A 14,757-nucleotide genomic window follows, 5' to 3' on the forward strand; every position below is an offset into this window, starting at 1 on the left:
CATCCATTCCCAAATATCTATTTTTCATGACACTTTTTAATCCCCCAAGGCATTTACTTGCTTCTCTCAATTTACAATCTATCTCCATTTCCACTCCTCCCTTTCCCACCACATGCACCCCCAAGCTAATACAAACAACTGAAAACCCGTATGTAACAACTTTGATAAGACCAAATGCAGAAAAAAAGAGGAGGTTTGAAGTACCATTTGGTACGAGAAAAGGTAGCATATCACCAATATTGTTTATTAATGGACCAATTTGTGAAAGCAGTGGGCCAAGGAAGATAAATTACTACATTTATACACCACTCCCCTACCATAATATAGTGAGACTATACATACACTCCAAGACACACTCTTCCCTGAGACACATTTCACAACCTTGCTTACTATTCCATCCTTTGTAAGAATTTCATGTGACACATATCCAATCCTATTGCCTTATCAGTTATCTCTTCCAATGCTACTCATACCTCTTCTTTCATCATTCTCTTAACAACTCCCACAGCCACATTCACAATCTCTGTATCTCATTTTACATTCAACAGTTCCATGAAATATCCATCTTCTTCTCCTTGCCTTATCTTCTACTAACAACAGCCTACTTACTCGTTTCATCCTCACATCTCTACTAGACTCACTTCTTCTCTTTTTTCACTCTATTTCAAGATTCCCAGATACGCACCTACCCTTCTTCACAGCTGTTTTTCTTTTGTCTTCCCTCACTTTCCACTTTTCTTCTATTCACACGTTTTCTTTGCAAACATTCTTCACATGGCCATAAATAAAATTTAATTCCTGGGTCATGAAAATACACACCATACTGACATTTTCACATTAATTTTGTATTGTTTCTTTGACACCTGTCCCTCTTTACCCTGATGTATTATCTTCTTGCGGTTTGAGATTTCTGAGAGACAAGTTGAAGACAATTTCTTCACTCTTTTTCACAGAATATTTGAGTTCATCAAACTTCTTTCTGAGCTCATTTTTTGGATTTAAAAGTGAGTAAGCAGCATGAAGATCATGGAGAAAAGCATTGATCTGGAAGGGTCTTGCATAATCCCCTGTAAAAGAAAAGAAAATTCCCTGATAAACACATACTTCAGTACCATAGGCCCTTCACCCTTAATAAGGTGGGTTGCCAAATCAAATCACACAAATTTAATAGTCAATCTATATAGCAAAAGGCTTCTTCCCCCTTATAAGGGAGATAACCAGCCATGGCAAACAACCCCACTTCACTCATTATAATTATTCTCCTCCCAAACACAGGGGAAAAAGGGGTATGGTCTTCTATCTACTAGTGTAAGATACAAGTCTATCCTTTACATGACACAAATGGGAACATAGTGACAACATTTTTCTCCCCATTGCCATAGGAGGTGCTAAGATAAGAGGGAGGGTGGAGGGGGGAGGGGGTGGAGTGTATTTAGGGATGGAATGGGTGGGAATGGTTTTATGCCTTTTTCTTTTTGCCTACCTCCCTTGTAAGGGGGAAAAAGCCTTGGTATGTATATGTATGTATGCCCTAAGGGTTGGGGGAGAGTTTGTTGAGACTCAGAAGTGATAAAAGAGGGATTCAAGCAGGTAGCAGAAAGGTCGAACGGTGAAAAGATTATGTGTAGCTATCTAGAGTGGGTGCCTGACAGTGTAAGACTACATACACAGTGGAGTGACAGTGAAAGACAAAATACTATGTGTATTCTATGTGATAGTTCCATTCAAGGGATCTGGTATCTATTGCCAGGCCAATTCCATGTAGGTACTGTTTCAGTCTAGGGTGATGACTTAAATGAAAGTGTGTCAGTGTCACTCTTGCTGGTCTTGGAAATAATTTCTCTGCTAGGTTGATTTCTTGGGGTGTCTGGTGAAGTATTGGACTTGTCAGTTCAATAGGATGAAATTATTTTGTGGTCTGTGAGTATGTTCATGTATTGATGTGTTGCCCGAGCTATTTTCATGTTGAATTCCGTGGATTGTGCTTAAGTAAATGATTTGAGGGGTGGGTGTTTCAGGGTTCTAGCATGAACTGTGATTCACCATGGTCTTTGAAATTAAGCTAGACTCTTGATAATAAATAATTGCCCTTCTGGAAGTGAGCTCAGTGCTTGTATAGCCCAATCTATATGTGTGTATAAATATTAGGAAACTAGTACACATGAAAGGGGAAGAATAGATGAAGAAATTGGCCATGGAATAGAGGAGAGGCAGAAGCTAGGAGCCTTTAGTTACACAGAGAAATAAAAGGATGTTAATAGAGGCAATGAAAATATATGTATAAAGAAATATCCGTGCTAACTGTCATGTATGGGAGTGAGAAGTGGTGAATGCAAGAAAGAAAATTCATACATAAGTAGTGGTAATAAGATGCTTGAGGATTATGAATGAAGTCAATAGGTATGAGAGTATGGAATAATAAAGTTAAAAAAAAAAAAAAAAAAAAAAAAAAAAAAGAAGTGCAAGGATAATGTGAATAGGAGTTCAAGGGTACACTAAAGATGAATGTAAATGCATATAATAAAAAACATGGAATGCCAACACTACATACATACATATACCAAGGCTTCTTCCCCCTTACCAGGGAGGTAGCCAAAAAGGACAAGGCACAAAATCACTCCCACCCATTCCACCCCCGAAAACACTCCACACCCCTCCACCCTCCCTCCCATCTTAGCACCTCCTAAGATGTAAAAAAATAAAATGTATCCCCATTCTTCTACCTGTAAATAAAAAAAGCAAACCCCAAGAGCCTTACCTGCTGAAACAGCATTAATGGCTAATCTGGACAGCTCATGGCCTATTTGCAGTGTACCTTGCAAATAATCCTCCAAGTCAAGATGAAAGCCATCTTCTCTTCTGTCCTTCACTCCTAGAGCCTTTGCCACTTCTTCATGGGTTGCAAGTCTACAAAATTATTTTAAAAACTTTTAAAGTATAGAAACTTCTTACTCTTATATGTTTATATTTTTTTACATAAATCATTTAATCATTTTGTTGCCTTGGATCTTTCTTGCAGGATACCCATGGCCCCCAGGTATCTGTCAATGCCCCATAATACACGAGTTTTTGATTAATTAAATCCCTTCATTCTAAGGTTCTCCCCCTCAGTTGAATTAAACACAAGAATAAATTGAGTAAAACACCTGCACAGACTGTCTGGAATAAACCATTATATCAATGGAGTTAAACGTGTATCAGGGAATTCTATATTAAGTACTCTAAAAATATCATACCTGTTATCTTCTAAATATATAACCAAAACTGTTGCATAAACAAGACGGTGGTTGATTCCCCGGAAACTATGGTGAAATCTGTAGTATTCACCAATTGGAATCTTCTCCTGTAAAGCTTCATAGAGTGCTGGTACTTTGGCTAGCTCAAGCCTACAATCATTACATATAGTCTGCAGGTTCTGGAAAAGATATATCCTTAATAAGTTCATATAATCAAAACACCTTGACCTTAAACAATCAGTCAACCAATGAACGGTAACAAAATCCATTGCAGTGCATAGTTATGCTCACCCACTTTCTCCAGACTTGATGCATCTTTCCTAACAAACTCCCAAGCAGACACTACCTAGATCAATTTTTCTTAATCTTTGGTTCAATGGTTCTTCGTGGGCCACCATGGTTCACAAACAGTGCCCCAAATAAAAAACTAGTGATAGTGAATGCACTAAGGATCTATTCATTAGTGATGGGTTTTCTAGGAGGTTAAAGAACAGCAGTACATAAGAACGGGGTATCATAAGGAAAGAGGTTGAGAACCCCCAATCTAGATGACACTTACATTTAATGTGGGTGCCCTTTTAGTTTTACCCACACAGGGTTCCCTTCTATGTGTATGACCTGAACAGGACCAACATTTGGTAAGAGATAATCAACTGTATTACCTCAACTGGCATTTCATTTGGCACATTATTCCTCTTATTTTAGTATTCAGAGGTACTGAGACCCCATGATACTTCTAAAGCTTCATTCCCAAAGCAGTATAGTGTGAAGCCAAGGTCATGTGGGTTATAGTCTCATATATGAAGACAGGGACTACACTTCTGACTACATAAACCTTAAGTTCTCCAGCACAAACTATATAATCCAATTGAAGCTTCATAATTCTATGGTACTTAATATAGGTTTGGCTATAAGGTATTTCCTGACCACTTAACACAATTCCCATGTTAAGTGTTCTATGGTTCTCCATAACTATCAAGAATATTTGATGATGATGATATGGTTTAACGTCACAAACTTCCCCCTTTCAGAAGGCTAGGACAGTGCCCCTCACAGAGGACTTTGTAGCATGGAATTTAATGAACTATGTGCTTGGTTCAACTTTGCCGGTGACAGGATTCAAATTGCCATCCCCTCAACCTTTACCGCAAGTAACGACGCCCTAACACGCTCAGCCAGTGAGCTTCCAATCAAGAATATTTAACACCTAAATAATGTGTCAAGACTACAGCACAGTCTGGGTATTTCTATCATGGAATCCAATTAAATTATTAGGTCCTGGAAGTCTCCTGGATATGGAGTACGGCTTCAACATAGCTATAATCAATACTAAATCTACCCTGATGAATTTAGGGGTCCTGAACATATTACAGTTTGAAAAATCTTCCAGCAAAGTTTAAAAGGAACATGGTCAATGGTTCACATCACATCTCTGCAATTATCAAACTCACAATACCTAGTTCCCTGGTCTTTACAAAACCCAAGAAATGGTTACTGGTATTAGCATTTATAGAGCAATGTGCCCCACTTCATATTGCCTGCTGAGGCAATAAAATTATATATTACTTGTTGTACAGTCAATGCCATCAAACTGTACTTGATATAAAGCATAACAAATGAGCTTTTGGATAGGTATGGGATGGGTGTAGTGTGAGAATATGCTTTGATTCAGCCACCTCCAAAGGACAAGGCCTTTTGTTATATGTATATAAAAGCAATCTCTAATCCTATAAGAACATTCATCTGTTTGAGCTTTCACTGTAGTAGATGTGAACAAGAATACCTTATTCTTACAAACATCATTCATCCATTAGGTCTACCTCTACAATATGAACTAAAATGGCACTATCAACACATGGTTCAGACTGGCATGCCAGACGAATAAGTGTAGCACCATACTGAACATTTGGAGAATACAACCACTATATATTTATATATATATATATATATATATATATATATATATATATATATATACCATCGTCTCAATCCCATGTAGTGGGAAGTGAGAAACCCCAGGTAGGGGAAAACACTCTTAATTGCAGCATGTCACTTTTTTTTTAATGCTGTTGGGAAACAAAGCAGTGAACCCGCAGCAGGTCCCAGGAATAGAACTCATGACCACCTGCTCATGAGTTCAAGATGAAACAAAAGGTGCAGTGAGGCTAGAGACAGAAGAGACAAAGCCTAGAAAAGATGGAAAAAAGACAAAAAAAATCCAAATGGCAAACATATATAAATCTTGGGAATATGTGAATATACACAGGAAAGAAAAAAGAAATTATGAAAAAGATATTATAGACAAATGTAAGGTTCAACCTAAACTCTTTTACAGATATATAAATGAAAAACTAAAGGATAAACATGAAATAGCGAAATTGCGCAAAGGAGATAGAGAATATATAGATGACACAGAAATGGCAGAAGTCATGATCAGACATTTCAGGTCGATTTTTACAATTGAGAGCTCACAATTTTGGTAAGATAGAAAACAAGAAAGATCATCCAAAATGAAAGAAATAAAGGTAACACAAAAAGAAATAAGAGATCAAATAAAAAACCTAGATGTCAGGAAATCACATGAACCAGATGGAATTGCAAACTGGATACTGAAAGAGTGTATGGATGAATTGACAGACAAACTATACAAGATAATATACTCCTCACTCAAAGAAGAAAAGGTACTGCTGGATTGGAAAAATGCAAACATAGTACCATATTTTTTGGACCATAAGGAGCACCCGTAATTTGCTATTCCCCGTCCTTACATAAGGCGCACCTGGTCTCGTCATCGGATAATCATACATATGTGAGTGCATTCAGAACTGAACATTTTCGTTGTTGAATGAGAAAAATCGGTTGGGATTTAGCAAAATTACAAAAATAAATGAAATATTTTTTTATTTTGGTCAGTGAAATCAGACCACCTCCATGGACGGTCTGCCCTGCCAATACCCCTATAAAACAACATAAACACGTTACGGGAATTGTGGGGAATAAAACCAACATTAGCATATTCCCGGAATTCTCTATTCACTTAAAAACACAAGATTTATTACAAATGACGGTAAATTTTTATTTTCTACCATGGGCGCAATATAGCAATAGAAAATTAATTATTAATTTTGTAAATTATAATGTATCAATGTAATATGCAATTTTGTGAGTGGAAATAAAAAACAAAAAAGGTGCTAAAACAGATTTCGTAAGTAACGAAGCCGTGTCGGACGAATGGTACACCATGTTTGTTATGATAGATGCCGACGTCGAAGAAATGAAAGGATGATAAATTCGTCTAACCTAACCTAACCTGTGTTTAATAAATCATTACCTGCAAATTAAATGTCATCCGGCTCATCCTCGTTGTCGTCGTCGTGAGAGACGTTGGCGGGCTTTTCAACCACTCTCAGCTTGCGGGGTATACAAAGTTCTTGCAGCTTGAAGGAATGCATGTATCTCTGCTCCATAACATTCCTTCCAGAAAATGTACCTGGTGAGGTACTGTCAGAAGTACCGAGGCCGTCAATTGACAGACGACAAGATGGCATCCCGATCCTATGCTACCGACTCCGTTCATTAGCATATTTGCTTGTAGCAAGGTATTTTTTTCATTTCCGCCCACAAAATTACATATTACGTTGATACATTTTAATTTACAAAATTAATAATTAATTTTCTATTGCTATATTGCACCCATGGTCGAAACTAAAAAAATACCCAAATGACTACAGTCGGAGTGGAGCGAGACAAGACCAATGCAAAATGGATGTCTGTGTTGTGGACGCTATCATGTCATAGCCATGATAGCGTGAATAAATGTGGTGGCATGGACTTGAAAACTGTCGAAGTTTTCGTAATTTTCTTGTCAAGATACATGCATCTTGGTTATAACTTGTTTGTAACTTTTGCTAGGCCTATGCACTGTCGTCATCGGCAGGCTAGCTACGAAACGTGTCAAAATAGTACGTCACTGTCTGAGGCTTTTTGTTGCTCTGAAGCCACACATAAGGCGCACCACCCGATTTTGGCCGATTTTAAGGATTTTGCCCGCGCCTTATGGTCTGAAAAATACGGTACTAATATACAATGGAGGAAATAGGGAAGATCCTACAAATTTCAGACCGGCATCCCTTACAAGCACAGTAGCAAAAATATGCGAAAAAGTCATCAGAAATAAATGGAACAAACACTTGGAAGAAAATAAAATAATAAACCCTAAACAATTTGGCTTTAGAAGTGGAAGATCGTGTACCACAAACCTGATTTGCTTTTACTTGAGATTAATTGAGATAATACAAGAGATGGCTGGGTAGATTGCAACTTCTTGTATTTGCAGATAGCATTCAAAAAGGTACCACATAAAAAATTAATAAGAAAAATTGAAATAATAGGAGGAATACAGGGTAAGCTGCTGGAATGGATGAAGGACTTCTTAATTGGAAGAAAAACGAGAGTGGTACTTAGAGGCAAAAATTCGAACTGGGAAGATGTGAAAAGTGGCGTCCCGCAAGGCTCTGTATTGGCTCCTTTAATGTTTGCCATATATATAAATGATATGGATGAGGGAGTCAAAAAAGTCAATTCAGAAAGGGACCTGGGAGTAGTCATCTCAAGCGACTTGACACTTGATAAATATGTCAATAAATTATTTGGAGATACTTTTAACTTACTAAGATCAATGAAAGTGGCCTTCGACTACATAGATGAGATGGTTAAAAAAATAGTGGTTACATTGATAAGACCTAAACTAGAATATGCCGCAACATTGTGGGCACCCAGCACAAAGAAGAACATAAGAAAATTAGAAAGAATCCAAAGAGCAGTGACAAAAATGGCACCTACACTGTCAAATCTGACATACGAACAAAGATTAGAGAAATTACATCTGTCAACACTGGAACAGAGAAGAGAAAGAGGTGATTTATTGACCGTTTACAGAATTATGAAAGGAATGGAAATTCTCAATAGAGATGACTGATTAAAGTGGGACAGAAGAGAAACAAGTTAACACGAAAAGAAACTAAAGAACGAAGAAGAAGAAGAAGAAGAAGAAGAAGAAGAAGAAGAAGAAGAAGAAGAAGAAGAAGAAGAAGAAGAAGAAGAAGAAGAAGAAGAAGAAGAAGAAGAAGAAGAAGAAGAAGAAGAAGAAGAAGAAGAAGAAGAAGAAGAAGAAGAAGAAGAAGAAGAAGAAGAAGAAGAAGAAGAAGAAGAAGAAGAAGAAGAAGAAGAAGAAGAAGAAGAAGAAGAAGAAGAAGAAGAAGAAGAAGAAGAAGAAGAAGAAGAAGGAAAAAAAAAAACATAGAATGATTGATGTCCGGAACAAACTAAATAGAGAAACAGTGAACACCAAAACTATACATGATTTTAAGAATAAACTGGATGCGGAGAGATACAAAAAAGGGTCACTACAAGCACAGCTCTTGTCCTATAAAATACAACTAGGTAAATACTATGGTGGTCCGGGTTCAAATCCCCCCCCAGGGCTGAAATAATTTCAGTATTGCTGCACTGTGGGTACTCTATCGTGGAAGGGGAGTAGGGTGTGTGTGTGTGCATGTAAGGTCACAGCATTACCCATAGATTGGCCATATATGAGCTCTCTTCCAGGCGGGAAATTGCCGTTGATCACGAGTCCAACACATGATCCGAGGCCATGGTGAATCATATATACTGTATATATATATATATATATATATATTATATATACACCTGAATGACTGGAACCAAAACTTTAAATCTGATATAATATCTAGAAAGGTAGATGCTCCAGGTACCTGTAGATCCAATTTTAGGTTACTTTCAGATTGAGAGCCTCTGAAAAGTATGATGGCTAAGCAGTGCTATGCTACACAGGACCCTGAAACTGCAACTGTGAAGAAATTTCAATGCACAATCTAACCTGCACTCCATGAGTTCGATGCATCTTCTCAAGGATTGTATTAATAGCATAGGAAGTTTTCTCTAAATCCTTGACAGCAAGTTGGATATTTTCACGAACTTCTCCTTCCAGCTCCACAGAGCCACTGTACACCATAAATGTTGAAGTTACATCCATGACAGACCAATCTTGGTATTATTCCTGTTTAGAAAAAAAAATTTAAGTACATTGATGGTGAATTCTAAATGCTGTAAGTTTTACATGGGAGAAAGAGAGGGGGAGGTGGGAGAGAGGGGGAGGTGGGAGGGAGGGAGGGAGGGAGAGAGAAAGGGGGAGAGACAGAGAGGGAGAGACGGAGGGAGGGAGGGAGGGAGGGAGAAAGAGAGAGAGATTTTTATTTTATTAATTTATTACGCCAAGGCGTCAGTCAGTACATGAATATACAAGTACAAAATGTTCATATAATGCATCAGATGGATACACAATCAATAGTAGTACAATGCATATGAGTCAGAGCCTCAATAATGTCATATCGGTAATAGCAACATAATATTGAGTACAATGTGATAGTTTTAGTAATAAATGACAGCAGTGAGGACAATAAGTCCCACAACCAAGCGCAGTACAATCATGAACATTTGACAAACATAGGACATAATGGTAGTGTGCATAGACAGACCTAAATGACATACATAGTGTGCAATATCATTAAGGCCATCGATGTGAGGGGCACAAAGGTAAGAGAAAGAGAGAGAGAGAGAGAGAGAGAGAGAGAGAGAGAGAGAGAAAAAAAAAAAAAAAAAAAAAAAATCTCTCCCCCTCCCCTTTTTCCTTCCTTTGGTATAGTCTGAGTTCGTAAACATACAATTGGAATACATATAATAATGGTTATGGGAAGCAACAAATCTATACAGAATGTGCCGAGTAACATCACGAGAGGACGCACTCGACATCACATGACGCCCCTCCCCCCCAGGTTGAATAACCTGAGGAAGTAGAGGAATGCTGTCGATTCAAGACCTCATTCTCCTATGGTGCTCCTCGACTCAGTAAATAATACAGTAGGCACGAACATTCGATAAACAAAAGTCATAACGGCAGTGTACATGGTCATACGTAAGAATCATATACAGTAAACAGTATCACTGAAGGTCACCGATGAGAGGAGCGCAAAGGGGTGGGAGAGAAAAAAAAATACATTACACAATTTATAAATTGAGTGTGAGTGCATAAACATTCTAATGGAATACAAACGGTAATGGATATGAACAGCAATAATATTTGTCAGAATGGGCTGTGTAACACCACAGGAAGACATAACCAATATCACACAACGATGCCCCCCCCCCTCCAGGCTGAACAAGCTGTGGAAGCAGAAGAAAAGTGTAGTCGACCCAGGACCTCACCCTTCTGCACTGCTCCTCGACTTGATCAGTAATACAGTCAATAACCACCGAATTGAGGAAAACGGGTAAGTATTATGTCAAGGTTGTCAGCCTCGAGCAAGAACGTGCAGATTTGAATCAAGGTCTGACCTCTTGGTAGAAGATCTCTTACTGTGGGGCACTGAAGACAATAGTGTTCTAGGTTGTTAGCATTAGGGCTGTCGCATAGTTTACAGGTGGTGTACTGTGGCATGTCAAGAGTGTGGGCGACCTGCCACAAAGGCCGATACCCCGAGAGAGAGAGAGAGAGAGAGAGAGAGAGAGAGAGAGAGAGAGAGAGATAGTGTTGAAAATTTTTGAAGATGGAAAACAGGATGATGATTCTCTATGACACCTGTCTTGTAGGTCCCCCATCTGCAGTTATCCGTCATTGGTATCAATTGGTAGATCCAACTAATCCCCAACATTTGAAGTTTGAGTTTTTCTCAGGTGGAATAGGGTCTATATTTGATGATATTGGCTGTTTAGAAGTGTTTAAATTCTTCTAGGTGTCTTCCAATGGTTATGTCATTGTATATATCAAGGGTCAATGGAGGCTTAGATATTATTCTATCTTTGAGAACAATACCACACTGAAGAAACGAGTCAAATTCCAGAATTATGCCCCTATCCTAACATAATGTAACTATTCCATAGAAAGAGTAAGAGTGAGTGAGAGAAAATTATGTTTGTGCGATACTGAAAGAGAACCAAGAAGTTGAGTCATACAGTAGGTGAAAAAGATTGAAGGATAGATGAGCAATTTTTGTAATCATATCAACCAGCTTCAACCTATTAGACAAGAAAAATCAAGAACTTGTTAATGACAATCCTTCTGCAAAATAAGGTCTACTATTTTCCTACAATGCAAGTACTCTGTTCTTTTTCATCTTTACTTTTTGAAAGGATTTCGGCATTTTTTTTTAGAAGTGCACTCTAATTAATGTGGTATAGCATTAGAAAATTAGATATAAATTTTTTAAATCATAATACATCAATGTAATAAATATTTTTCTTGGCAGAAATCAGTATCAGAAAATGTTGCTAAAACCTATACAGAAACGAATGAAGTTGCTTCGACTCCTTTGGATGCCACCTTTGTTTTGATAAATTCAGAGGTCGGAGACAATGAAGAGAATCCTGATGAATTCTAGAATTACAGGTACTGCATTGCTAAATGCAGGTTAGGTTAGGTAGGTAGGTAGGTTAGGTTAGGTTAAAATAGACAAATTTATCATATTTTAATTTCTTTGGCATCCTCGACCAAAACAAAGATGATGTCCCAAGCAACTGAAGCGGCTATGTTTGTTCATTTATAGCTTTTAGCAACATTTTCTTTTATTGATTTTTGCCAAGAATAATGTATATTACATTGATGTATTATAATTTACTAAATTATTATTTGATTTTCTATTGCTATATCGCATAGGTGTGCACTTCTAAATATTTACCCAATTTCTTCTGTGAAATTCATGCTCAACACCAAATTGCTGAAAATATATATTGATAGGCACAATGTTGGTAATACTACTGGTGATACAATATATTTGACATAAACCAAGTGGATGCACCCAAAGGCCAAGGGAATGGTCATGGAAGAGGTATAAGAAGCACATCCCTAAATGCACAGCTTACATAATTTGTGGCTTTGTAATAATCTAGTGGTTGTACACCTTGCATGCATAAATGTATAAATTCATAGGTTAAGGTCGTCTTAAACTCTACAGAGGATGACAAAAACAGACAGCTGTCAAATAGATTTGATTAATGTAAGAATTAAAAGACGCTTGTTCCCAATATTTTGTAAAAAAAAAAATCACCAGAAAAAATCACATATGATATTATTGATACACGTTCCCTAGGGCTAGGCCACGTTCACATACTAAAAATGTTATGCAGCTTGTTTTATACTATTACGCATTATTTCACAATGTTATGCAATCAAAAGGAAAGTCATTAGAACTTTAAGTAGTAGTTACACAGACAATTCCAGCCTAGACCTAGTTTCTTTGATTAAACCTGTTTAAATCAATCAATAATAACATGCTTACAGGACAAGTCACAAGAAATGCAATACTTCCTTGCATAAATATAAGTCACAGTGCATAACATTCCTTGTCTCACCACGTTTGCATACTGCTGACAGCCAAACTAAGCAAAGAAATTAATTACTTGATCTTTAACCTCTATCATACCGAGTCTATGGAACAGCTCAGACGTTGCTGTGGGAGTGCTCGTTTTGTTGTCGCTATGTAAACAATACGCCATATTCGATCAGTGTCGCCGTGGGTATGGCGGCTTTTAACGGAATAGGACTGTAAACTGACCTTTTTCGCTAAAAAACATAGTTCATCAGGTTCCTAAACAACTAATCCGTACCTTTCCGTGTATTTTCAATAATTGTGGCTAAAGTTGTGTTAAATACTTTATACGGATCGTCCGGGCCAGCTGTCCAATTGGTAAAGTCGTTCAGGATGCTAGCTACTTGTAGCTAACTGCGCGCGAAAAGTCTAAGGCGGTTTGCGCGACTTCACCGATTTGTTTACAAACACCGAAATAGGGGGAGGATGCCAGTTGAACGATAACTGGTAAAATGTTATTTGTCTTGCAGGCGTTTTCCTTGAAAATGTATGTATCTTTATGATAATCCGTATCAGTGCATGTCATTTAGATGTAATACAACCTGAGAACCTCAGTCATGATCAAAGTTTATCTTGTACCTAGATTCGTTGTGTTAGTTAAACCAGTGTCTTTATGTTAACTAAACCGAAATAATTTGTTACATACGTATGAATTTAATAGCTTGAAGAGATTGATATTTTGGAGGATATTTAAATATGGTTTTACAACAGGAAGGCCCGGGTTAGATCCCCGGTAAATGCAAAAGTACTTTCATGGTTTTCCAACCCCTCTCCCCAACGGAGGGCATCAGAAGTGCGAATCAGTATGATGGAGCTGAATGCAATTCCAGACTTCATTCACAACCTTAGCCATTCTAACATAAAAAAACACATGCATATATCACCAAACAAACAACCTATCAAGCAGGGTTTAGCCACCGAGGTAAGGCAGAAAGGCTGCATATCGTCCCTCAGGAGGCTTCAGTATTCATCTCAGCTGCGTCAATTGTTGACGGAACTTCAAACAAACCTGTTGTCAGGTACAGGCCCGAGGTATAAGCGAACTAAATGACGTATTGCCGCATACCTGTCAAGCTATTGTGCAGTCTTGCCGTAAGATTTTGCGCAAGAATTACGCAAAAAAAAAAAGAGTAAGACTTGACAGATATGTGTATATAAAACGGTAATTAAACCATAAGAAACCCTAATTTTTGTTACTCATTATTTATGTTTAAAAATAAATGCAGAATGAAAACACATAACACAGTATGAGCACCACATAATGAAAACAGTACTGTTTACAAGAAGTAAACAGTACTGTTTTTCATTATGTGGTGTTCATACTGTCATGTGTTTACATTGTGTACAACAACAGTACATAATGTTTGGCCATTTTGAACGCAAGCTTGTACTTCTTGGATTCCATGTGCCGCACGTCATTACGAGTAAATCGGCCTGAACTGTTATCTTCACTGACTTTCTGCATGCCTTGCAAATGCATATTCACATCCTTCTTCCGACTTCGCGATCTGATCGTGAAACTCCTTGTCATGTTCCCATTCAGTAAATATCGAAACCATGTTGACCATGACGATAGTATTTGAAAACGCTTGAAAAGGAGAATTTGTTAAAAAAAAAAAACATTAAAAAAAACATCGCATGCGGAGAAAAAGCGCAAGATTTTCAACTTATGCCGTAAGACATGAAAATCATAGAAATTACGCAAGACTTGACTGATATGTCTTGGAGCCCCCAAGAACGCTTGGGATATAGATTAATTGAAATTGGAAAACAAAAAATCTTGAAACCCCGTTTAGAACGTCTACTGCGAGCTTTTCTAAGCTCAAACTTACAAAAGTTACTTGAACTCTACTGGCCGCGAGAGCACATACATTGACGTCATAAATTATTTTGCCTCCAGGAAAGTCAGGAAACAGAGACTAAAAATGAACTGAATACTGAAGTAGTTTGTTAATAAAGCAGTGCTAGTTAGTGTCTTGTATTTATTACAGAATACAATGACCAATGTATAACCTTAAGTAGGCCTATACTAGAGCATCTTCGCACCTACTGATTTCGTCCTAAGTTTTGAAATATGT

At 37.6% G+C, this 14,757-nt stretch overlaps 1 protein-coding gene across 4 annotated transcripts; it reads right to left on the reverse strand.

The window, feature by feature from the left end:
* Positions 1-230: 230 nt before the first annotated feature.
* Positions 231-13,072, reverse strand: trsn (translin). 4 transcript variants are annotated; one of them, XM_076209615.1, is made up of 5 exons: positions 12,918-13,072; positions 9,136-9,315; positions 3,237-3,415; positions 2,759-2,907; positions 231-1,067 (listed from the first exon to the last, which is right to left on the reverse strand). In XM_076209615.1, the coding sequence occupies exons 2-5, from the start codon at positions 9,289-9,291 to the stop codon at positions 874-876; spliced, it is 678 nt and encodes a 225-aa protein (XP_076065730.1). In that variant the 5' UTR covers positions 9,292-9,315; positions 12,918-13,072; the 3' UTR covers positions 231-873. The 4 variants fall into 4 exon arrangements, with proteins under 4 accessions (XP_076065730.1, XP_076065731.1, XP_076065734.1 ...); XM_076209616.1 differs by lacking the exon at positions 12,918-13,072 and adding an exon at positions 12,734-12,858; XM_076209619.1 differs by lacking the exon at positions 12,918-13,072 and adding an exon at positions 12,711-12,732.
* Positions 13,073-14,757: the final 1,685 nt, after the last annotated feature.

This window comes from Oratosquilla oratoria, chromosome 26 (genome assembly GCF_046742065.1).
Source record: "Oratosquilla oratoria isolate Oo_2021 chromosome 26, ASM4674206v1, whole genome shotgun sequence".
Taxonomy (NCBI): domain Eukaryota; kingdom Metazoa; phylum Arthropoda; class Malacostraca; order Stomatopoda; family Squillidae; genus Oratosquilla; species Oratosquilla oratoria.

Bases quoted from the DNA above. Each gene is read 5' to 3' on its own strand.
- trsn (XM_076209615.1), bottom strand. From the start codon at position 9,291: ATGGATGTAACTTCAACATTTATGGTGTACAGTGGCTCTGTGGAGCTG. The intron at 3,416-9,135 runs GTTAGATTGTGC...TATCTTTTCCAG, and splicing joins ATCGAACTCATGGAGTGCAG to AACCTGCAGACTATATGTAA. The intron at 1,068-2,758 runs GTAAGGCTCTTG...TTTCTTTTACAG, and splicing joins CATTAATGCTGTTTCAGCAG to GGGATTATGCAAGACCCTTC.